General features: G+C 34.9%; 2 protein-coding genes across 11 annotated transcripts in view; one reads left to right on the forward strand and one right to left on the reverse strand.

The window, feature by feature from the left end:
• Positions 1 to 2,198, reverse strand: part of EXTL2 (exostosin like glycosyltransferase 2) — a 37,928-nt gene extending 35,730 nt beyond the window's left edge. For 2 of the 9 annotated variants that reach the window (XM_037018754.2, XM_037018753.2), the window contains exon 1: positions 370 to 721. Coding sequence is in view for 7 of the 9 variants with exons in the window: in XM_073234368.1 (XP_073090469.1) it covers positions 370 to 431 (62 nt within the window). In the remaining 2 variants the exon portion in view is untranslated. Of the gene's footprint in view, positions 1 to 369; positions 946 to 1,282; positions 1,420 to 2,068 lie in introns of those variants that run through there. The other 7 variants (XM_073234368.1, XM_037018751.2, XM_037018744.2 and 4 more) reach the window with 7 other exon arrangements.
• SLC30A7 (solute carrier family 30 member 7) overlaps positions 1,620 to 26,345 on the forward strand; it is an 86,393-nt gene continuing 61,667 nt past the window's right edge. The window contains exons 1-5 of one of the 2 annotated variants that reach the window (XR_012130256.1): positions 1,620 to 1,869; positions 2,088 to 2,189; positions 14,743 to 14,856; positions 18,980 to 19,067; positions 19,739 to 19,865. Coding sequence is in view for 1 of the 2 variants with exons in the window: in XM_017668570.3 (XP_017524059.1) it covers positions 1,790 to 1,869; positions 2,088 to 2,189; positions 14,743 to 14,856; positions 18,980 to 19,067; positions 19,739 to 19,865 (511 nt within the window). In the remaining variant the exon portion in view is untranslated. The remainder of the gene's footprint in view (positions 1,870 to 2,087; positions 2,190 to 14,742; positions 14,857 to 18,979; positions 19,068 to 19,738; positions 19,866 to 26,345) is intronic. The other variant, XM_017668570.3, reaches the window with a different exon arrangement.

Raw genomic sequence — 26,345 nt, forward strand, 5'->3', positions numbered from 1 at the left:
TCAGGGCTTAGACTTTTGGGAGATTACTTCCCTCTGAGCCCGCAGGTGTGAAATACAGCCTCAACACTCCAAGACCTCCAAGTGCCATTTGGTTCTTCCGTCAGTGATCCAGTTCAGGCTTTCCAGTATTTTCCATAACACTATTTCCAGAACTTAATTTCAGTAATCAAGGTGTTTTTACACAGCAGTTTTAATTAACATGAACATTTTTATAAACTGTAGAATAAGTAAATTGTATTTTCAAAAATAAAACTACCGAATCACAATCCCGCGACACAGACACGAAGTTCCAAGAACGAGAACAAAATATGCATATATCCTCACCGCAAAATTTTTTTTACATACTACAGCATTTTGCTATTTGCTCACCTCGAGTGCATAAGATTGCAGTGCAGCCAGACGATTTTATTAGCTTGCAGTTTGGTTATCATAAAAAGGATGGATCGTGTCGCTTGCTCATTTGTTTTTTTCTAAACTCAGCAGCGTGCATCCACGCTGCCTCATTCACTGGACTGATAATCTGGAAAAAAAAAAAGCCTCCCGCAAAGTGAGCGCCTGAAGCGGGGTACCGATCCTGGGCGGCCGCCCCTCCCTTTCGATGATGCTCTACTTCCTGTTAGAATAAAAGGCAGTTCCCAAGAAGCTCGGTTTTGTAGTTTTTAGCCCACCTCCAAAAGCCAATCTTCCTTTCCCTCGATTTCTTCCCCAACGTAACAACTTTTAATGACTCACGTGATAGACCATCTGACTTCACCCAAATAATTTCCCGGAAAGAAGCCCTTACGCGTGTTCCACAGACCCTGGATGTCCTGGCCAGTCCGTCTCGGCCCTCGTCCCTGCTGTCCGTGCGGCCTCCCATCTCACCGAGTCAGCTTCTGCAATTCCCTGAAATGGGCAGTGAGGTTCCGACAAGAATCATAGCCGCAGCTGCGGTCCCAACATGACCTGGAAGTGAAGATGAGTAGGAACTCGAGAGTTTTGGGGTGTCACAGTATTGTCTGGGAAGCAATGCCTTAACAAAACCTTAATTCCAGTACTACCTCGTAGGTGCTCGCTTTAAAGGACTTCTTTTAAATACATTTAACATTCTTTCGAAACAGATTTATTGACTGCCTCCTGCGTGTTAGTATAGAAGGGCCAAACACTGTTTTGGATTAAGAGTTGGGGTGGATTACTAGCATTTGGGTGCCCGTAGAGTTCACTCAGCAAAGCCATCACTTGAGCTTTCTCCGGACTAGCGGCAGGAAAACCCAAAGCGGTCTGAATTCCTAAACATTGTTACCTAATGCACCTGGATTTATTGGTAGTGGGAGAGTGGCGAAAGGGTAGGCGCTGAGCGCATCCGGGAACATCAGTAGTAGGCAGTTTGGGTGGGTATCGAGAGGGTGCTACACTTCCCAGCCACCGAGTTTGCGAGTCGCCTCTTCAGGATTTCCTTGCTGAGTCCAGGGGGCGGGACTCCACTGTAAACCAGCGTCTTAGAACTCCCAGCCGTTGCCACCTCCTGCCCCTAACGCTGCTCCCACTGAGCCCCGCCCTCGACCCCGCCCTCTGCCGTGTAGGCCCCGCCCTCGGCCCCGCCTTCCCCTTTCGCGTCCCAGGACGCGTTGCGCGGCCCGGGCCGGAAGTCGGCGAGTTCTCCAGTGTGTGTCTGTCTGTGTCCCCAAGTGGCGCGCGGCCGGAGACAAGCGCTGGGGATTCCCATCTGAGGCGTCACTACTGTCACTACCATCACCCACGGAGCCACTTCTAGAGGGGAGTAGACCTGGCCTTTAGCCGGGCAGAGAAGATGTTGCCCCTGTCCATCAAGGACGATGAATACAAACCACCCAAGTTCAATCTGTTCGGCAAGATCTCAGGCTGGTTTAGGTGCGGGGTGCTGTGTTTGCGGGGAAGGGGGTGTTCGGCAGGAGGGGAGAAGGCCCAGACCTATGGATGGCCCGAGGTCCAGGCGGGAGCGTCACGAACACCCTCGTTCGCTGTGAGGAAAGCGTGTGGGTTGGGAGGGTCTTGAAAGGGGAACCCAGTCCCCGGGTCCCGGCACCCCTTTGAGTCTCCCGAATCTTACCCACTTGTGTCATGCCCAGGTCTATCCTGTCGGACAAGACGTCCCGGAACCTGTTTTTCTTCCTGTGCCTGAACCTCTCTTTCGCTTTTGTTGAACTACTCTACGGCATCTGGAGCAACTGGTAACCAAAGGGGAAAAGGTTGGGGCGGAAGCAGGGGTGGGAGAGACGAAGCACAGTTTGCATAGTGCCACGTAGCTTCTCACCAGGAGGTTCAGGTCTTGGTTTTGCCACCACCTCTGCTGCTGAGCCGCTTTCTCATACCCGCACCAACCTGGTGTGGCTGCATTTCTTAAGATCTGGGGCCCATCATAGGTATCAGTTCTTAAGATTTGGGGCTCCGCCTCTCCACCCCACCTCCCCCAACTATGTCAAACAGGAGTGACAAATCCCCTTCTCATTTTGACAGAGGAAGAGAGTCTTTCATCTCTACAGGTCTTACCTTTGCCCACTTTCTTGGAATTGGAAGAAACTTGTTCCCTGCCTCTTTTTGGGGGAGTGTTCTTTGCCTCTCTGTGGAGGAGTGGCAATTTGGATTTCACCCTGAAGATTCTGAGAGGGAGTATCTAACATACTCTACTTAACTTTTGTAAGCAGGTCTTGGAATGGGGACGAGGTTTATAAAGGGGATGTCCAGAGAAAAACTGCCATTCTCTTGTCGAATTTTATGCTGAACCTGTCTCATGATTTCGTCTGGTCTTGACTGTGGTAGAAAAATCGCAGTTTTCTAAAAAACTTGTACCTCTTGAGTAATGGGTTTTGGTGTCACCTTTTCGTTTTCCTTTTTTTTAAATTTTGGGAAACTGCTGTAACTGTGGAAATGAAGTACTATTATTCAGGCTTTTGCTATTGAATAACTAAAGGTCTTGTAAAATTGTTCAACAGTAAGACCATCATACTTCTAGGTGTCATTCCTCTTTAAATCCCATACTTATTTGAGAGTCTGATAGAAACCAACACTCAAAACTTTATAGAAAATTTCAGGTGTGTTCTTGGGTTCCTTGAAATGGATCTTGGACTCCAGATTAAGGGCTTATACCATCTATGCTTTATTGTCTATTAGTTAAATAGATTTAGTCTCTGTCCTTTCATGTCCGTTCTCAGAAAGAATTGCTGTCCTTGATCTTTATCTCTGTTGAGATTGAACAGTGACATTAGATGTTATCAGTTGTTTTCATGACATGTATACTTTTATATGAAAGAGTGGACTTCTTTTCAATTCAAACATCGATTCAGTTTTATCAGAATACTCAGCAGATTGTGAAGGTTATTAGTCACCACATGGGTGTAAAGGCTTCTTGAAACAATAAAACCTCAATATATGTAATAACTATTTTTAGTCCTTTGGAAATCAGATATGTACAACTTTAACACCCTTCAATGTGGTGTACATGTTAAAAGAACTATATTGTCTTAACTTGTATTAGCATAATCATACTTTATTATAAATGTGCAATATTTGTATTTTATATTTTCCTCCTTCTAAATTATGCCATATGGTGGCTTATGTGCTCACTGTGTCAAGACTATATCTTGGTTTGCATATGTACAGTTTAGCTATAGTTACTTTATATTACATTGCATTAATTATGCCCTTCCATTGCATAAATTACTACGTGAAATGTCTAATTCAAAGTGCCTAAACCACCTCTTTCTGGAAAGTTGGGTATGTTGTAATTCTTCTAAGCCATAGAGATTTATTGAGGAAATTACTTAAACCATTGTTTTCCAAGCCTTTTGTCAATATTCATCAGTACATAGGGGAAACATCAGTGGTACCTGACTTGTTCTTCTGCCCTTAGGTGGCTTGTTTTTCTGATGTTAGGCTCTCTTTTCCTGTTTACTCTCTTTGATTGTGTTGTATCTTTCAGATTTGAAATCTAGCTCTGAATTAGTGTTTGTCATATCTAGATCATTTAGCAGGTTTTCATCATTATGTTAATCTCCATATCCACAACCATTTACTGCCCAATGTTAATTTTTATTAGTGGATTGGGAATGCAAATGAGTTCCTGTTGAAACCTTGCCTGATTTAGAAATTGCTCAGGCCTTTTCATAATCTGGCTTTCTATGTCTTATTTAGACACCACATTTTTAGTCTTCTTTGTTGACTGATAAACAAATTTTTTTATGTGACTGGATTATTTCTGTTACTGAAGGTTCAATTTGATTTTAATCTCCTTGAGTAAAGTTCTCACCAAAATTTACTTTGTCATAGTCATTTCTATGTTCATTTTCATTTTGTAAAAGTTGTTTTAAGATGTTAGGAACATGAAATATCAAGAATTTTTTTTCCATTATAGGATTAAAAGATGGAAAAAACATACTCTTCACAAATAAAGGTTCATAGAAACCATTGTTTTAGATTGCAACAAAAGTTAAATCATTCTGGTTCTTCATTTTAAAGGAAGAACTTAACAATAGTTGGTTTATATTTTGATGGTGAGATATGTCATCAGAACAGTAGCTAAGATCTTTGTGTATTTCCCCCATTAAATATCCACTGCCTTTTACTTTTCCCCTAGAACGTAAACTTTATTAAAGTAGGAATCTATTCTTTCTTATTCAGGCACCTCAGTGCATGGTACATAGTAGCTTAATACATATTTCCTGACTGAAGGAATGAAGGAATATATATACATGCATATTTCAGTGTGTGGAATTAATCTACCTACATGCTAACTATCCCTGTTAGGTGGGGAAAACATCAAACTCCCCTTTTCTCTTACTCGTAGAAGTTAGTAGGAATACCAATTATGATCTGTCTTTCTTTTCTTTGTAGCATTTTATTTTTATTTACTTATTTATTGTTAAATAGCTGTTTAACCTCAGGGTAACATTGGGTAAGAAGGTGGTTTTGTACCATTTCGGTTTAACTTCTATTTCAACTTACAGGAAAACCCCCAAATAATAATTGCTAACCATAAACTCTATTTCTAAGGTGACTGTTAGATTTCTAGCTATCCCCAGCAGCGGAATGTCCGGGATGGAGAGAAAAAGAGTTAAAAAGTTTGTATAGTGTCTTTAAACGACATTAAAAAAAGATTCATCTGGACACTAGCACATAGCACTTTGACTTATATTTCACTGGCTTAACCTTTATCAAATGGTCATGCCTAGTTGCAAATGTCATCTCTGTTCCAGTCAACCAGGTATTCTGTTGACTGTTAAGGAATTTTTACTGCGGAAGAAAAGGGGATATATGGACCCTATAGGCTCAGGAGTGGGACTAAAGTGAGAAATAAACTAATCCAACTTCTTTGTAGATGGAAAATCGAGGCCCAGGAAGTTTTTTACTTCCTAGAGTACCAATGGAGCCTACTACCTGTTATCCAAGTTTTTATCCTCTGTCACATCATGATTTTTTCTAGCATCTTAATATAGTTCACTTTGTTTTGTGCTCTTCTATTTAAGTTTACATCACTGTCTGTTAAAAAATTTAGTTTCAGTAATATTTTTTATCAAAGTTGTTACAATTATTTCTCCCTTAGACCTAGAGGAAATTCATCTAACTGTAAAGGTAAATGTCTCTGTATTAGCAAAGTAAATATTTGTTCAAGAAATGCTTTAAGCAATACTGGATATTGCTTTAATCCTATTTCTATATAATATGTCATAGCATGTTTGTAAAGTAATTCCTTGGTAAAGAAAGATCCTTCCGTTAGTCATACATTTTTCTGTAAATTTAAAACTATATGTCTTAGTCTTTCTATTAATTTTGCCTTCTCAAAAGACATTACTTACCAGCTTGTGATGATTTCTGTTTTCCTCTAATTTTATTTTTAACTTAAAAATGTAGATAAGTACTCTATTTTGCTGAGATTTTTTTTTTTAAGTAAGGGATATATAATATAATATAATGGAGTTGTGGGGTTTTCCACTGTACCTTTTGTTAGTTTAACAACTTTTAGAAATGTGACAGTTCTAAGGATTTTCTAATCTTTTGTTATCAAATTGATAGTTAATAGTTTCTTTACCCCGTTCCATCTCATGGAAACCTATCTTAATGATTCCCTATCTTCAATTTTGAATTAATCTTTGACAACCATTATATACTGTTAGCTTAGTTAAAATAGATGTTTTTGAAAATTTTTTATTATGGAATTTAAACATATGTAAAAATAGAGAATTTAATGGACTTCATGTCTCCATCACCCATTGTTGATAAATGTTGATTTAACATTTATCAACAAGTGGCCTATTTTGTTTCATTTGTTTGACCTGCATTAGATTGTTTTAATGCAGATAACAAATATAATGTAATTTCTTTCATACCTACTTCATTTGTGAGTCTCTAAAAGATAAGAGCCACCCTTTTTTTATGTAACCCAATGACTTTCTCACCTATAAAAATTAATAATTTATTATTAAATGTTCAGCAAATGAGTGTTCAGATGTCCCTTATTATCTCATAAATTCTCTTTTGCAGTTGGTTTTACAAATCAGAATCCAAACAACAAGATCTATAGTATTTAGTTGATATGCCTCTTAGTCTCTTTTCCCATTTCTTTATTTTTCCCATTGTTTGTGCCTCCAGTAGACCCTAAATAAAATCCTTTTCAAAAATTTCTTTTGCCATATGATCTGTTCACATTTATTATATTTTGCTTTAGTGATCAGGTTTCTCTTTTAAATGCCTAAGAAGTTTTTCTTATTAAAATATCTTTAGAGAGTAGCCATTTTAAAGTTTAAAGTATATCTTGGAGAAACTGACAGGGCTTAAAGATAGGAGCCTAAGACAAGTATGCTGCTTTTAGCAGTTAATTTTTCTTTATCAAGTTACATTTTATACATAAGTCATATAACCTGAAATACTCTCTATGCTCTGCTTACTTACACAGATACTTATGTCTTATAGTTTAAATGATAATCATAATCAGAAACATTTGCTAGTATTGAAGATGGGCAATAAAATTGATATTCCTCATGAGCAGTATTTTGATTTATGACTAAACAGAGAGAGAACTATAAGTAGATTTTTTTCACAAGAGTTTAACTACATGGTTGTAGTTGAGTAATTTTCAAATCATGATACCAGATATAAATAAAAAGATCTAATGTCACAATGTTTCAAGAGAGCCTGATGTACTTCCACTTAAGAGGAGGCTGTAATTTTCAGGTAGAATAATTTATGATATACTAAAAATATACAAAAACATTTTAATGACAAAGTAAAATTTAAATTTCATTTTGATGAGTATTAAAATTGCCATGTTATATCTAAACCTCTTTAAAAGAGAACTTGATTGCTGTAGTATACAGAAGAGATTTACCATTTTTTTCTCCCTTTAAGGCAGTGTTTGGTATCCATTGAAATGTACACATTTCTCAAAAAAAAGATAGTGTGTAATAATTTGCTAGAGCTGCTATAAGGAAGCACTGCAACCGAGTGACTTAAACAACATAAATAATACTGTCTTGTAGTTCTGGATGTTAAAACTCTGAGATCAGGTGTTGGCCTGGATGGTTGGTTCCTTCTGAGGTCTATAAGGAAGAATTTGTTGCATGCTTCTACCTTAGTTTCAGTTGCTGTGCTGGCGATCGCTACATTCCTCAGCGTGTAGAAGCATCAGCTGATCTCTGTCTTGTCTTTACTTGGTGTCTCCCTGTGTGCATGTCTGTCTCCAAATTTCCCCTTTTTATAAGGACTCTGGTCATACTGGAAGAGGGTCCACCTTAATGACCTAATCTTTACAAGTTATGTCTGCAACGACCTTATTTCCAAGTAATGTCACATTCTTTGGTTCCAGAAATGTGGGACTTCAACTTAGGAATTTGGAGGAGGTCACAATTCAACTCATAACAGGTTTTACTAAATACATGCTTGCATCAATAAACCAGTAAATACTTTTTTCTTTATGTTTATTTAAAATGAATATGCTGTCTTCTTCTACAACTAATTTATGGCCATTTAAAATGAAAGTCATACTTAGAATGAAACCCTTGCATTAAGAAATAAAAACATTAAAAACCATGTATAGAGAGGAAAAAAATAAACCTATTAAATATGTAGACTACCATAGTTACTGAAATTGGCTCTTAAATTAGTTATAAAATACTGTAATGTTACTGCAAGGTGGGTTAAAGTTATCATTGTTAGGTTTTATTACAGCAACACAATTATATTTTATCAGAATAGTTTTCTGAAACCAAATTTTTAAAGTAACTTTCCATATTAGTCCTTTATAACAGCACAAGCAATGTCTTAATTAGTGGTTTTATAACAGTAGAAAAATATTCATCAAATTGATCTTTCATACTCAACATATAATAAATTATCTTCAGTATTATATAGCTATTAATGTCCAAGGGTATACTGTGTTATGGTGATCTAACTCTCCAAGGAAAAGTCGTAACAAATCTGAGAGATTTGCGTGAATAACAAGACCCTTACCTCATATATCAGTTTTCTCCTTCAGCCTTTTCATTTTTCCACTTATTCTCGTTCTGCTTTAAGTTGGGTATCAGATGAGTACAGACAATACTGATATGCATCTATATTTGAATGAGATATACAAGGTTCATGATAAAATTTAAGACATTTTCCAAACTACTTTGTAATGATTTGAGATTTGTAAGTTACTGTACTTTTTTGTGTGGATAAATAATGTTTTGTACTTCATTTCTAATTTTATAATTATTCCAAATTAGGAAATTTAAAAACTGCTTTTTCTACTTAGGTGAAAAATACTTTTGACTTTAAGTTTGTAGCATTTACAATTGTAGAAAGCTCTAGCATCTAGCCAAATGTTAAGAGGGTCTTGCTGGGAGCACAAGATACTATCACATATTAATAATAATTAATGTATCATTTATTACATGAATAGGAATAATAGGAATATTGATAAGGCTTTAATATGGCAAGCACTATGATACTGTTTCACATACATTAACTCAATTATTAGAATGTTTTATGACACTTTTTGCTATTATTCTATTTAAGTGGTGGCTAAATTGAGGTAAAAAGTTGTTAGGCAACTTGAGAGTCACAGCACTAGTAAGTTGTGAAGATGGGTTTTGACTTCAGAAGTAGTGCTCTTAACCACTCTGACACTTCCTGTTTCTAAAGATTGAGCTGCTGATATGTTTGCTTTCAGAATATTCCCATTAACATGTCTTCAAGTTTACTGATTTCTTTCTTCAGCTGTGTCCAGTCTCCTGATGAACCAGTTGGGATAATTCTTCATCATTGATACCTTATTTTTTTGTTTCCAGCATTTCTGTTCAGTCTTGTTCAAATATTTCCCATTTCTCTGCTGAAATTCCCCATTGATTCATATATTTTGTTCACTGTTTCCATAGATACTTTAACATATTAATTAGAGCTATGCTAGTTCCAATATCTGGGCTAGTATCTTGGTCTTGTTCTTTAACTGCTTTATCCTTTCAGTGAGTTACTTTTCTTGCTCTTTTTTGTGTATCTTGAATTTTTCATCAAAGTCTGGACATTGCAAGTAAAAAGGAGCAGAGGTGATAGTACTTATGACTAGAAATAGGTATGCCTCTTCTGTAAGGCTATCAGTTGGTTGGGCCTTTTGCTTAGAGTATTCTCTGTGTGTGTGTGTGTGTCATAGAAGCTCTCCTTCATGTTCATGCTTGCCCCAGAATGCACACAAGCTGTAGACTGCTATTTCTTGTTTGTTAGTACTAGGTTTGTGATGAGAGAAGAGGGGCATTCCCACAGTTTTAGGCAGGTCCTGTGAATGAATCTTGGCCTTGGGAGTATGTTTTTTTCAACATTTCTGTCCATCCTTCCACAACAGCCAAAGTCTGTCATGTATGTGTGGATGGTTTTCGGTGAGAGTGAGTTTCCTCTTCCTCCAGTGGTAACAGGACATCTGCTTTGTGTTGGTGTAACATCCTATGCCCAGTAGGATTTTGTAACCTGCCTTTAGTGGCTATTGTGTATGTGTGTGGTTGTTCTAGCATGAATCTTTAACTTACCACAAATAATATGTCACTTTTATATCATGTAAGAGCCTTACAATTATACACTTTCATTTCCTTCTTCTATCTTGTGTGATATTATTGTCATACATTTCACTTTTACATGTTATAAACTCCATAGTGCAGTATTCCTATTTTTGCTTTATATCAAAGGTTAGCCAACTGTAAACAACAGAGTAAATATATTAGGCTTAAGGGCCATAAGGTCTGTGTTACAACTTTCCATTCTACTGTTGGAGCACAGTAGTAGCCATAGACAGTATATTAACAGTTGAGTTTAACTGTGTTCCAGTAAAAAGTTATTTACAGACATGGATGGTAGTCCAAATTTGGCCTGTGAGCCATAGCTTGCTGACTTCCTCTTTAATTAGTCAGTTATCATTTTTTGAAATAGCATCCCTGAGGTATAATTCATATACCATACAATTCACCCATTTAAGGTGAACAATTGAATGACTTTTAGTATATTCACTGAGTTGTAAAACTACTGCAATCAATATTAGAATATTTTTATTACAGTAGGAAGCCTTATATCCCTAGCTATCACCCTGCAATTCCCTCATTCCCTGATCTGCCCCAGTTCTAAACATCTACTAGTCTACTTTCTGTCTGTATGTATTAGTCCACTCTGAACAATCCATATACATGGAATTACATAGATCCTTTCTGACTGGTATATTTTACCTAACATGATGTTTTAAAGGGTCATCCATGTTCTACATGTATCAGTATTGTATGGGAAGGTTCCTCTTCATAGCCTCGCCAACACTTACTATAGGTCTTTTTAATTTAGACATCGTAGTAGGTGTGAAGTTGTTTCTTGTGGTTTTGATTTGCATTTCTTTGCAGTGTAGTTAATGATGTTGAATATCTTTTCATGTGCTTATTGGTCATTTGTATATTTTCTTTGCAGAAATGTCTATTCAGATCCTTTGCTCATTTTAAAAATTGTTTATTTTAAAAAGTCTTTTGGAGAATTTAGGAGTTTTTCATTTATTTTGGATATAAGCTCCTTGTCAGATATATTGGCAAATATTTTCTGCTAGTACATTGTTATCTTTTCACTTTCTTGATAGTGTCCTTTGAAACACAGTTTTAAAATTTCAATGATGTCCAGTCTGTGTCACCCATTTTTAATTTTGTTGCTTGTGTTATTGTTGATATATATCATATATTGATATATCTATTACATATTTGTTTTTATATATATATTTATTTGTTGAAAACACTATTCATCTATTCCACCATTACTGTCTTGGTATTCTTGTGAAAAACAATTGACTACAATTGTGAGGATTTATTTCTGGACTGGGATGTCTATTCCATTGATCTATATGTTTATTCTTCTATCAATACCACAGTATTTTGATTACTATAGCTCTGTAATAAGTTTTGAAATTGGGAAGGTATGAGTCCTCTAACTTAATCTTTTTTTTTTTTTCAGTATTTTTTGGTTCTTCTAGGTCTTTGCTTTTCCATATTAATTTTAAGATCAACTTGTCAATTTCTCCAGAGAAGTCAGCTGAGATTTTGATGGAGAATGAGTTGAATCTGTATGTAGCTCAGTTAAGGAGGTATTGCCATCTTAACAGTATTGTCTTCTGATCCATGAAAGTGGATACCTTTCCATTTATTTCTTATTTTCTTAAACAATAATTTTTAGTTTTCAAAATATAAATTTTGTACTTTTTATTAAATTTATTACTCAGTATTCTTTTTGACGCTACTGTAAATGGGATTTTTTTCTTCATTTTTGTTCATCACTATATTCCTACTATATAAGGGTACAGTTCATATTTATATGTAGATCATTATATCCTGTAAGGACTCTTTTTTAGAGTCCTTAAGATTTTGTGTATACAAGAGCTCTTTATCTGTAAGTAGAGATAGTTTTACTCCTTCCTTTCCAATCTGGGTGCCTTTTATTTCCTTTTCTGCCCAAATTGACCTTGTTAGGCCCTCTAGCAAGAAGTGGCATCCTTATCTTGTATCTGATCTTAGGGGAAAGCAGTAAGTCTTTGGCCATTAATGATGCTGATGTTAGCTGTGGATTTTTTGTATATGTCATTTATCAGTTAAGGAAGTTATCTATATTTCAAGTTTGTTGAGTGTTTTTATCTTAAAAGCATGATGTTGGATTTTGTCGAATGCTTTTCTGCATCTATTGAGATGATTATGTTAGACCAGCCATCTGTTGTTGGGATAAATCCCACTTGGTTGTAGTGTACTCTATTTTATTGCTAGGTTCAGTTTGCTAGTATTTTGTTGAAGATTTTTGCATGTGTGTTTACGAAAGATACTGGCACATAGTTTCTTTTCTTGTGATAACTTTTGTCTGATTTTGGTATCAGGGTAATGCTGGTCTTACCCTGATGCTGGTCACAACAATGAGTTGTGAGGTACTCATCTTCTATATTTTGAAGAGTTTGTAAGGAGTTAATATTTATTGTTTTTTAAATGTTTGGTAGAATTTACTCGTGAAGCTGTCTGGGTCTGAGATTTCCTATTCTGGAAGTTTTAAAATTATTAGTTCAATATGTTTCCTTGTTATAAACCACTCAGGTGTTTTTTGAGTCAGTTTTGCTAGATTGTTTTGTTTCTAGGAATTTGTCTATTTTATCAAAGTTATCTAATTTATTGGCCTATAGTTATTGTTCATAGTATTTCCTTATAATCTTTTTTATTTCTGTAGTCAGTAATAATGTCTCTTCTTCATTCCTGATTTTAGTAATTTGATGCTTTTTTTTCTTTGTCAGTGTAATTAGAAGTTGTGAATTTTGTTGACATTTCAAAGAACTAACTTTTTGTTTGTTGATTTTTCCTCTTATTTTTCTATTCTCAATGTTCTTTTAAAGATATTAAGAGTAGGAAAAATTATCTTTGTATTTACTCCCATGTTTATCATTTTCAATGGTCTTCATATTTATTTATACAAATCTCTTTCCATCTGGTACCATGTTCCCACTTGAAGAACTTACTCTTTTAACTCAGGTCTTCTGTAAATGAATTTTGTCGGTTTTTATTTACTGAAAAAGTTTTTATATTTGCCTTCCCTTTTGAAAGATATTTTGCTAGATTAATGAATTTAGGTTGATACTCTTTTTTTTCAATATTAAAAACATTACTCCTGGAGGTGGGGAGCCAAGTCCATTTTGAAGAACAAGTAGAGGATCACAAGAGCCTTGTCCCCTCTCCTCACCTCCAGGTACCAAGAATTATTACAATGCTGTAGTCATGATGCCTGTGGTGTTGGCTTGGGAACAGGTCAGTGGAAGGTAACTGAGCACTCAGGAACAGACCTGCATTTAAAGGAGGTCTTGCCCTGTGACAATACACACCTGTAGATCAGGGTTGGCAAACTTTTTCGGTAGAGGGCCACATGGTATATATTTTCACATTTTGAGGGCCATACGACATGTGCTACAACTTCCCAACTCTGCCATTGTAGAGCAAAAGCAGCCATATACATTGTGATACGTTAATGCACAAATGTGGCTGTGTTCCAATGAAACTACAAAAATAACAGGTGGGCTAGATTTTGCCTATAGGCTGTAGTTTGCAACTCCTGCTGTAGATGAGTGCGGAAAGGACAGGCTAAAAAAAAAAAACATCACTCCATTGTATTCTGCCTTGAGTATTTTCTGATGGAAAATATACTATTAATCTTATCTTTGTTCTTACCCAGTTTTTCTTTTTCCTGGCAGTTTTCAAGATTTTCCCTTTTTCTTTGATATTCAGCAATTTGTGAGGTGTATAGGTTTTTTTCCTTGCTTGGGATTCATTCATTAAGCTTCTTGGATATGTGCTTTGTTTTCTTTTATTAATTTTGGAAAACTTTTAAATATTTTGTCCTTAAATACTTTTTCTACCCTGTTCTTTCTTTCATCTCCATTACTGAGAAGCTAAACACATGTATTTTAGTCTGTTTGATATTCTGATAGGTTTTGAACACTGTTTTCTGTCTTTTCACTTCTTTTCTTCTTTGTGTTTTACTTTGGATAATTTCTGTTGACCTAATTTATTCTTTTTCTTTTTGTCCTGTCTGCTTAGAAACCCATGTATGTTACTCGTTTTCTTCAACAGTGTGATTTTTTTTTTAAAGTTCTTATCATTTCCAATTTGATTCTTCTGTACTCTCTAACTCTATGGAAAATCTTCATTGGTTCATGAATTTTCTCCAGCTTTATACCCCATCCTTTAAGATGTTAATTTTATTTGTTTTAAAGTCCCCTCATAACCCATTATTAATATTTCTGCCCCTTTTTCCTCCCATCCCCACAACCTTGTATTATGAGAAGGAGCAAGTATCCTGTTCCACTTCCAATAATAGTTGACCTTTGCTTTGTATCAGTGTTAAGATCCTGGACCCAAGCTGGCTTTATCCTTGCCCCCAGTATAGATGGCTGTTTTTTCTCTCTTTCCTTCAGTGGCATCTGACCTTTGTCAGTGACCAGAGGGCAAGCAAAGTCCTGCCCCTCACCCAGCAGCAGACAGCTTTGTTTCTACCCCTCTTTAAGTATCAGCTGGGCTATTCCTTGGGCAGAGGCTGTGAGGGATTCCTTCTTAGATGTTTAAAAATTATACTTAATATCTTTCTGTATATCATATTTCAGCTGTCATTTTAAAAGATTAGTTCCTGTTGAGCAGAGGGTGAATCTTAGAGATTTTTAGAGAAGCATGCCTACTATTTGGTTATTGTAATATGCTAATGTGTTTGTTCTTTTTCCAGCTTAGGCTTGATTTCCGACTCTTTTCACATGTTTTTCGATAGCACTGCTATTTTGGCTGGATTGGCAGCATCTGTTATTTCAAAATGGAGAGATAATGATGCTTTCTCTTATGGGTAAGACTTTTTAAAAACCTTATTATTGAATAAGAAACACAGAAAAATACACAAATCTCATGCTCAGTGAGTTTTCACAAATTGAACACACTTGTGTAACTTGAACCCTTAAAAACCCTATCATGCCTCCATCTAATTCCTTTCCCCACATTTCCCCAAGGGTAACCATTTCCCTAATTCCATGGATTAGTTTTATCCTATTTTTGAATAGTATGTAATTGGAACCTACAATATGTACCTATTTTTTATGCCTAAGTTCTATTGTTTATCGGTAGGCATCTTGATTTTACCAAAAATTTTTATGTAAGATTGTTATTAGATTAGTTATTGATAAAAGATTGTTATTACACTTTCTTTTTATTCTTCAAAAAGAAGTTTCAGTATATGAAAATGGTGATGTTTCTTCTTTTTCTTTTTTGGAGGATATTTTGCCATTAATTTACTTAAAATCATTGGTTCTTAATATGGCTTTGTATTGGTTATGCTCTTCAGCTCTGCTTTTATGTAAAATACTTGTCAAATTCTTGCTGAATTTGGATTCTTAATAAAATATTGGACAGTGTTTTTATATGCTGATGGGACTATTTTGGAACATCTGGTGTCACTTCTGAACTTAGTACCCTTAGAGGGAAAGTTTGTTTTTTTACCATCTCCGATTAGGGGAAGCAGTGGAGTTTCCATTTATTTGGTTTACTCTGCCTTTGTTTTGGTTTTGAGCTCATAGACTATTTTGCAGTGCGATTATTAGTTCTGAGAGCTGCTTACACATAAATATGTCTTCTTTCTCTCCCCACCCACTTTGTTCTTCCTGGGCACCCCCTCACCAACTTACTTGCTAACGCTTTCCTACTTTTCCTCCCTCTGCCTCCTTCTCCCTGTGAGTATTCTCTGGCGTTCCCTCCTTCCTTCACTGCCTTTCCTGTTTTCTCTCCGTCTCTTACTCTCATCCCCATGCTCACACTCATTCTCTCTCTCATCTCTCCTGAACTCCCATCCCCTCTCTCTTATTCTCTCTCAGTAGTAACTTGGGCCTCTGCTCATGGTCTTTCCCTCTCTCTCTTCCTTCTGCTCTCCTGTTCCTCTTTTTCTCCTGCCCTCTTATCTTTTCTCCTCCCTTTCTTTTCTCCTGCTCTCTCCCTCTGCCATTTACCAACTGTATCTATCAGGCTCTTTCTTATTCTCCCATTCCCTTTCTTTTAACCTCTTCAGCCCTGGTTCTTGTTTCTCTCCCTTTCCCATCCTTTCTTTCACCAGTTCTCCTTCCCTGAGCACCCCCTTTCCTGTATAGGCTTTTCCTTTCTCCCTGTTGTGTTCACATCCACCCTCTTATATGCATTGTCTTTGTTATGCCCGTTGTTCTCTGTTATTCTTGCTGCCTCACCACTTACTCTTTCTCTCCAGCTTTGCTTTTGTTCTTGAACAAGCACTCTGTTTCTTGCACATGCTCTCGTTCTCTTCAGATATTTAGTGAGGGCCCACTCTGAGTCAAATACTTTGTAACTTCTAATGATATAAAAATGAATAAGATATGGCTTTTGTTTGAGGGAACTTGTGAACTGAGGGGGAAGCAGTTCTGTAAAAATACCATGATAAACTGTATGTTGTGATAAGCGTTGAGAGAGAGATATGTGAAATTCTCTTATAAAACTTGCTGATTTGGGGTATTACCAAAGTCATAGGGTTATTTTTACAATTATAAAAAGTAAGACAAAGAACACTAAAATTACTATTTTTATAGTATAGAGCAAGAGATCCTATGTATCTAAAAATCCAAACAGCTTAGAAAAGAACATTTTCCATGGGAGTATATAGCCATAAGATTCTTAAGTGTATTTTTAATCATTAAAGATAGGTTGTATGTAAAGTTAAAATTTTAAAATGTAGTGTTGGAAAATTAGTAATTCATATATATTATATATATAGAATGTCTAATTAGAATATCCTATTCAGTAATCTTTTTGGATAAACAGTAGCTGACTCTAAAAATTCTCCATTCCTTAAATGTTAAGGTCTCTACTGTTTTCCATTTAGAATACATAGTCTCCTGCTGTAAGGTGGTTTTTAAGAATAGCTTTGAATACCTTCAGTACTATAGCAACTATTCAACTTTCAGTAGTTGATATAAGAGAGTTATTCTTGTCACTTTAATCTCTTATCCTGTCTTCTTTTTTTTTTCTTTTGAAGGAAAAATTTAAGGAATAAAAACTGATACAGCATTTGAAACTCTTGATAATTACTCTAGTAGTAAGAAGCAGTAGTAGAACAGCTTCCAGTACATCAAAGTCGTACTGAGTAGGCTGAGCCTGCGGATGAATCCCAAACCCCCAGTTCAGTAGGATCACAAGCGCACTGACTGCAAATGAAGAAACAATAGGAGGAATGTGAGATGCAGCAGACTTTGCAGTATTTCTTTACATAAACATTATCTTTGTGTCTTGACATACTCTTGTTTTTGAAATAGCAAAGGCAGCATAAAAGTAATATACATCTGATAGGTAGACAGATGCCTTATGTACTTGCCTTATACATATGTACAAATACTTGTATCCTTTTTGCCATGGCTGAAGAGCCCAGATACCACCATACTTAATTAGGCAGTAGTGCATTCATGAATTGTAAGTTTTAATTACAAGACTCACTCTGTTCAAGTAAACATAGTCATTTGTAAAGGCAAACATGTCTCCTTTTTCACAGCTTTTTTGCTTTAATCCTGCAACCAAATTTAGCAAATACATTAAACCTAATTAAATCACTTTAGTCCAACAATTTATTAGAATTTATGGGTCGTCTACTAAGCTAAGCTTAGAGGGACGAAAAGGTACCTGAAAAACATTCTTGCCTTTGATCTTGAAATCTAGTAGAACTAAGGACAAAATGGCTTTTAATCAAAGCATTAGCTATGGGACTAGAAGGATAGGTTAAAAGAAAGGGATTTTTACTTTGGGTCAGTGACCCTGCTGATACATTGGATAAATTTCCTAAGTGTGAGTTATTGAAAGGAGGCTGAATTTAGTGAATTTTATCTCCTGGGAAAAAGGTATATGCTTTGACAAATAATACACTAATTTAATTCTTTGTATGTGTCAGAAGGTAGAAATGTACATTATTTCTGAGTATAAAATATATGCTATGGTGTAAGGTACTTGACAGGACAAACTCCAACCTAACTGGACAGAGCACATTTTAAAGGGTTTGTTCTCTTTGCTTTAAAAATATTTTTATATTAAAAATTGTATTATCTAGATGTAACATAGAAACCTAGAAAAAGCAGTATTTTTTAATGCTCCTATTATATTATTTAAGGGCCAGAATAATTAAGTGTTATCATCACCCTTTGGGTAATGTTTGAACATGTGAAACTGCCAAGTTAAAGTTTTTCTAATGACTTTAACTAAGCAAATATACCTTATGGAAAAATAAAATCTTTCCCCAATGCCTCATGCAGGTAGGAAGCAGAAAGTTTCAGAAGTCCATGGAGAAAAAGACAGGTATTTTAAAAATAGTTTAATTAGAATTATCTGAAGCTAGAATTGATCCTAAATATAGGTAATTGAAAAGATTTTGCTAAATTTATTAATCTTAGAAAATGAGTGATAGAAATATAAATCTCAAGTTGTCTCTGGGATAATTCAGAAATAATTTTATTTTCCTTCAAATCAAAGCTCCAAAGATTTGAAAGCTGAAAGGTACAAAACAGAAAACATTAGGAGTCCTTAGAAAAGAAGGATTTATTAAGTTATAAAAATTCCTCTCAAGTCCTTTTCTTCTATCTTTGGATCCTCCCTCTTGCCTACTTACCTGGTCCTGTTCTTCCTTCTTCAGTAGCAACTTGAGGTTTATGTTTCTGTGTAAGATCTTTCTAAACCTACTTACTCAAAAATGGTATTTTGATTGGTTTGGAGAAATCTATGTATTTTATAGCGTTCTGTTACATGTAATTCATAATAATTAAATTCATTTCCTTATTTCTACAATATGTATAAAATAAACACTATAAATTCTGGGACTTTGCTGGCCTCTTTGAACCGTATAAGCCATATGGTTTAGGCTGGATGGGTATACATTTGTTGTTTGATTTTTAAGAAATAATGATAATTCAGTTGTTTACTTTGCTCTTCCTTAGGTATGTTAGAGCGGAAGTTCTGGCTGGCTTTGTCAATGGCCTATTTTTGATCTTCACTGCTTTTTTTATTTTCTCGGAAGGAGTTGAGGTATTGTAGATAATGATTAGAGTCCATATATTATGTTTATGTAATGAAAATATTCATTAACTAAAGATACATGTAATAGAACTGTTTTTCACACTATCATTAAGTATTTATTGAGGACAGTCTTGGACTAACTAAAGTATATATGTACAAGAGGAGCTTAAGAAATACTTGAAAAAATTAAGTATATGTGAAACTACATAAAATTGAAAACAAATGATAGTGCTTTATAAGTTATGAGTGAAGTGTTGACACTATGAAAATTAAAGACACAATCTAGGTAGTGATGTCTGTTGGAAATAGTTCTTAAAATAGAACCTGAGAGTTTTGCCAATGAATTCTTTATACCTAGTGTATTAAAAAAAAAGAAATGAGAAAATTTAAAGTTTAATGAACTTGAGGATGAATGGCAATACTTTGAGATACCAAAGAGGGATGGGTTTTAGACCAAATATTCACACTTTTAGATATTTGTATTTATTTTAAAATGTAATTGTTATCTTTTCTACAGTATGTGAGTGCTGAGTTTATTTCTGTAAACTTTTGAGATATATTTTTGGAGTGCTTTTAATTCCGAAAATAACTAAAAATGTCTTCAAATTGCTTTTTGTTTTTACCACTTGATCAATGAGAAATTTTATCAATGCTGTTTGTTTGTATTATGTATTTTCTAGAGAGCATTAGCCCCTCCAGATGTACATCATGAGAGACTGCTTCTTGTTTCAATTCTTGGGTTTGTGGTAAACCTAATAGGAATATTTGTTTTCAAGCATGGAGGTCATGGACATTCTCATGGCTCTGGTATGATGGTTAGAACCTTTTGTTTCTTCATTTTCTGCTTTTTTGTCATAATTACTCAGTTTTGAAAATTAATATTTAAATTCTATATTGACTTTTCTTAACAAAAGTAATACATTAATAGAGTTTTATTAATGTCTTCCTGAATCATCTCTCCCAGTTCTCCATGCCCATCTCTTTTAGAACCATCTTAGAGTTATACATGTTATTAGTTTGGTGTGGATCCTTCCAGACCTCTGTTTGTAGCTCATCTGTTCAGTGTAAAACCATTTATATAAAACAAACAAATAAACATCAGAAACCACAAAACAAATCTAGTTACTAAAAAATTATAGTGTATGTGGGTGTAAAATTTACAATGCAGTCTGTCTTTGAGATCCTTCCATTTGTTATATGTTAGTCTACCTTCTCTTGCTAACAGATGTTTAAAACTCCATGGTGTGGGATACCATAATTTATTTAATCAGTCCTCTATGTATAGACTTTAAGTCATTTCCAGTTTTTCACTATTGTATATGAAGTATATCCATGTGAACACATGCAAGTGTTTTTCTAGTGCTGTATTGTCCTGTATGGTAACCATTAGTCATATGTAGCTATTCAAATTTAAATTATAGTTAATTAGATTTAATATAATTAAAAGTTCAGTTCCTCAGTTACACTAGTAACATTTCACACAGACTACCATATTGGATAGCAGATAGAAAACATTTCCATCATTACAGAAAGTTCTTCGAATTGTACTGTGCTAGAGTACAAGTAGAATAGCTGGAACACAGGATATATAGTTTTTAGTTTCCATGGGCATTAGCAAATTAGACTTCAAAAGGACTATCATTTACATTTACCCCAGCAATAAATGCCATTACTAATTCCCTTCTACCCACATCAAAACTTATTATGGGTTTATAACTGTTTTGCTAATACATTGATAAAAATAATGTCTCATTTTATTTGGTATTCCTGTGATTAGTAGTGAGGTTGAAAATCTTTCTGTATATTTTTAGGTCATTCAAATTTTTCCTCTTCTACAATTTTTTTTTGTTGCTGTTTTTCTATTGTTTTGTTAATGGATTCATAAGCATTTTTATATATTTTGTATACTAACTATGTGTTGCAAATATCTTTTTCTAGTCTATGGCTTGTCTTTAAAGTTTTATATAAGGGTTCTTAACTTTGGTATAGTCTAGTTTTTCTGTCTTATTTTTTCTGGCATGTTTTCTTCTTTGTTTAAGGAGTTTCTTATCTCTGAGTCATAAACATATTCTCTTATATTTTAATACTGTTAAATTTTGGTTTGATGTTTTTTCCCCATCCATTTTGTTCCCTCTTCTATATGTAATTTATTTTTGTAATGTGGTGAGTTAGGACTTAACTTTTTTCCTCATTATAAATAAGCAGCTTTCCAAGCACCAATTACCTTTCACTTCATTGATGTAAAAAGACACTTTTGTCCTGTATTGAATTGCCTTATATATCAGGTGTTGTCTGCTTATCTTTGCCTATCCAACTGTCACACTGGAATAATTGATGTAGACTTTATGTTTTACTATTTTGCAGGGTTAAGTTCTGTCTCTGTTGTTTGTTTTTTCTTTCTCCAGGTTGTTTGTGCCTATCTTGCTCATTTGGTCGTTTTTACCAGCTTGTCAAATTTTATGAGAAATCTTTTTGGGATTTTGATTAGGAATGCATTGTCTTTATGTTTAATTGTGGAGAACTGACATTGTATTCTTATTACATTTTATGTCCTTTATTAAGTTGTTTAGGTATTGTAGTAAAGATCTTTATATTTTTCATTTGGTTCATTTTTAGGTAGTTGAAAGTTATTTTTAAAAATAAAGAGTTTTATTCCTGCTTGTCTTATTGCATATCCAGAACTTCCAGCACAGTGTCAGTTAGAAATACTTATAAGCTTATATTCTTGGGTCATCAACCTGGTAATCACCTGGGTAACTTTAAAAACACTGATGCCCAGGTTTAATCCCAGAACATTTACATCAGAATCTTTGGAGGAAGACATTCAAACATCAGCATGTTTTAAAGTTCTCTAGCTGACTGTAACATGCAGTCAAGGTTGAAAACAATTGCTTTAACAATGCTACTAAAGCTTTACCATTTGGTCTGTGGTTTGCGGTCTGGTTTTGACAAAACTGCTTTATCAGGTTAAGGATATTCCTTTTTTCTTCCTGCATCTATGGAATTAGTTATGTTCTGTCCTCCTTAAGGTAATTTAAAACTAGTTATATTTATATATTTTCTCATGAGGAACCATCCTTAAATTTTGTGGTTAAGATGTATTCATTTAGGTCTCCATTAGGTCTGTGATCCATTTTGAATCAGTTTTGGTGTATGTTGAGAGGTACGGGTCCAGTATCATTTTCTTGTATAGAGATACCCAGTTGCCTCAGCACAATTTGTTAAAAAAATTATTTCCTCCCACTGAATTGTCTTGACACCCTTATCAACAATCAGTTGACCATCAATGTGAGAGTTTAGCCCTGGACTCTCAATTCTGTTTCACTGATCTATATGTCTATCCTTAGGTCTTGATTAATGTAGCTTTGAAGTAGGTTTTGAAGTTGGAATATGAATTGCCCAACTTTCTTCCTCTTTTTTAAGGTTGTTCTGGTTATTCTTGATTCTTGCATTTACTTGTACATTTTAGAATCAGCTTGCTAATTTCTGCAAAAAAAAAAGGTAGCTGGGATTTTGATAGGAATTGCACTGAATCTGTAAATCAATTTGGGAAGTACTATTATCTTAACAATGTTAAGTCTTCTGATCCATGAACACAGGATGCCTTTCCATTCATTTGGAGCTTCTATAATTTCAACAGTGTTTTATAGTTATTAATGTTCATTTTTGTTAAGTTTATTCCTAGATCCTAGTCTTCTTCTTTCCTCCCTCCCTCCTTCTACCCTTCCTACCCCCCCTCCCTCCTTCTACCTTCCCTATCTCCCTCCCTTCCTTCCTCCCTCCCTCCCTCCCTTTCCCACTGCCCTTTCTGTGATAAGTAGGATTGTTTGCTTAATTTCATTTTTGGATTGCTCATTGCCAAGGTAAGGATATAATTCATTTTTGTATGTTGATCCTGTGTCTTGCCACGTTGCTGAAATTGTTCATTATTCTCATATGTTTTTAGTGGGTTCTTTAGAATGTTCTAGTATCATGCCATCTGCAAATAGAGAGTTTTACCTCATCCTTTTCAATGTGAATATCATCGTTTTGTTTTGTTTGTTTGATTGCCCTTGCCAGATCCTCCAGTATTGAAGCGCTGAGAGGGTACAGACTTGTCTTTTTTCTGATTATAGGGTGAAAGCATTCAGTTTTTCTGCATTAAACATGATGTTAGTTATGTTATCTGTGTTTTTAGGAAGTGTCCTTTATCAGATTGAGGAAATTTCTTTCTATTTCTAATTTCCTGGGTGTTTTTACCATGAAAGGGTATTGGATTTTGTCAATAACTTTTTTCTTCATTTTTTGAGATGATAAGTTGGTTTTTATCCTTTATGCTATTAATATGGTGTATTACATTGCTTGGTTTTGGGTACTAAACCATCTTTGCACTTAAGAAAAATCCCATTTGGCCATAGTTAGTAATCCTTTTTATGTGTTGCTAGATTGGTTTGTTAGTATTTTTTGAAGACTTGTGTATCTATATTCTGGAATATTGGTATGTACTTTTCTTTTGATGTCTTTGTATGGTATTACCAACTTATGTAATGAGTTGGAAAGTATTTTGTTCTGTTCTACTTATTTCTTCAGTGGGGCAGTGATGGAGAAGAGTTTGTGAAGTACAGGTGTTCTCTAAATATTTGGCAGAATTCACTAGCAGAGCCATCTGGGCCTGAATTTTTCTTTGTTGGTAGTTTTTAAATGATTAATTCAGTGGATTTGTTTGTAACAGGTCTACTCAGATTTCTATTTCTTCTTGAGTCAGTTTCAGCAGTTTGTGTGTTTCTAGGAATTTGTACATTTCATCTGAATTATCTAGTTTGTTAACTTATTTTTGTTTATAGTATACCTTCTTAAATCAATTTTTAAAATTTTATTTCCATAAGGGCAGCAAGGATATCCTCTTTCTCCTAAATTTACTAATTTGTGCCTTCTCATTTTTCCTTGTCAGTTTAGTTAAAGGTTTGTCAATTATGTTGATATTTTTCAACTAAATCAGTCTTTTTCAAAAGAATTCTCTTTTGGTCTTAATTGATTTTTCTCTATTTAATTTTATTTCTACTCTAATATTTATTATGTCTTTTCTCCTTTTTACTTTGGATTTAGTTTGCTCTTCCTTTTCTAATTTCTTGAAGAATATTAAGTTATGTATTTGAGGTCTTCCTTTTGTAAGCACAGGCATATCCAGCTATAAATTATTTTCTAACCATTTCTATCATGTAACCTGTAGCTTTTGCTGTTGTGTTTTCATTTTTACTAATCTTAAAGTATTTTTCAGTTTTTCTTGTGATTTCTGCTTTGACCCATTAGAGTGTACTTTTTAATTTTCTCATATTTGTAAATTTCCCTAATTTTTTCTATTTTTGATATCTTATTCCATTGTGATCAGATGACATACTTTTTAAAATTATTATTAAAGTATCATTGATATACAATCTTAGGAAGGTTTCACATGAGCAACATTGTGGTTTCAACATTCACCCATATTAACAAGTCCTCACCCACATTATTGCAGTTACTGTCTATCAGTGTAGTAAGACGCTGTAGAATCATTATGGGTCTTTCCCATGCTGTACTGCCTTCCCTGTGACCTACCTATATTGTGATTGTGAATTATAGTGCCCCTTAATCCCTTCTCCCTCCCCACTCACCCACCTCATCCCCTGCCCTTTCGTAACCACTAGTCCATTCTTGGAGTGTGTGAGTCTGCTGCTATTTCATTCCTTCAGTTTTGCTTTGTTTTTATACTCCACAAATGAGTGAAGTCAATTGGTACTTGTCTTTCTCAGCCTGGCTTATTTCACTGAGCATGATATCCTTTAGCTCCATGCATGTTGTTACAAATTGCAGGATTTGCTTTCTTTTTATGGCTGAATAACATTCCATTGTATATATGTACCACCTCTTCTTTATCCATTCATCTACTGATGGACACTTAGGTTGCTTCCAGGTCTTGGCTATTATAAATAGTGCTGCAACAAACATAGGGATGCATATATCTTTTCAAATCAGTGATCTTGTTCTCTTCGGGTAAATTCCTAGGAGTGGAATTACTGGGTCAATCATATTTCTATTTTTAATTTTTTGAGGAACCTCCATACTGCTTTCCACAATGTTTGAAATAATTACATTTCCACCAACAGTGTAGGAGGGTTCCCCTTTTTCCACATTCTTGCCAGCATTTATTGTTTCTTGTCTTTTGGATGTTGGCCATCCTAACTGGTGTGAGGTGATACCTCATCATGGTTTTAATTTGCATTTCCTTGGTGATCAGCAATGTGGAGTTTCTTTTCATGTCCCTGTTGGCCATCTGAATTTTTTTTTTGGAGAAGTGTCTGTTCAGAGCCTTCACCCATTTTTTAATCAGGTTGTTTTTTTGGGTGTTGATGTGTGTGAGCTCTTTATATATTTTGGGTGTTAACCCCTTATCGCATAAGTCATTTATGAATAAATTCTCTGTAGGATGCCTTTTTGTTCTGTTGATGGTGTCCTTTGCTGTACAGAAGCTTTTTAGTTTGATGTAGTCCCATTTGTTCATTTTGATTTTGTTTCCCTTGCCTGAGGAGATGTGTTCAAGAAAAAAATTGCTCATGTTTTTATTCAAGAGATTTTTGCCTGTTTTCTTCTATGAGTTTTATGTTTTCATGACTTAACATTCAGGTCCTTGATCTATTTTGAGTTTACTTTTGTGTTTGGAGTTAGACAATAACCAGTTTCATTCTCTTACATGTAGCTGCCAGTTTTGCCAACACCAGGAGTTGAAGAGACTGTCTTTTCCCTATTGTATATTCATGGCTCTTTTATCATTTATTAATTGGCCATATATGTGTGGGTTTCTATCTGGGCTCTCTATTCTGTTCCATTGATCTGTGGGTCTGTTCTTGTGCCAGTACCAAATTGTCTTGATTACTGTGGCTTTGTAATAGACCTTGAAGTAAGGGAACATAATCCCCCCAGCTTTATTCTTCCCTCTCAGGATTGCTTTTGCCATTCGAGGTCTTTTTATGATTTTTTTCCTTTAAAATTTTTGAGTTTTATTTTATGACCTGAAATTTAGTCTGTACTAGAGGATGTTTCATGTGTACTTGAGAAGAATATGTATTCAGTTGTTGGATGGGGTGTTCTATAGATGTCTATTAGGTCTGACTTGTTCATAGTTGTTAAATTTTCTGTTTCCTTGTTGATCTTCTACCTTATTGTCCATCCAGTATTAAAAGTAGGTGTTGAAGTCTCTTACTATATATGTATATATTACTGAATTGCTTATTTTTCCCGTCAATTCTTTTTGGTTATGCTTACGTATTTTGA

This window comes from Manis javanica, chromosome 4 (genome assembly GCF_040802235.1).
Source record: "Manis javanica isolate MJ-LG chromosome 4, MJ_LKY, whole genome shotgun sequence".
NCBI lineage: Eukaryota > Metazoa > Chordata > Mammalia > Pholidota > Manidae > Manis > Manis javanica.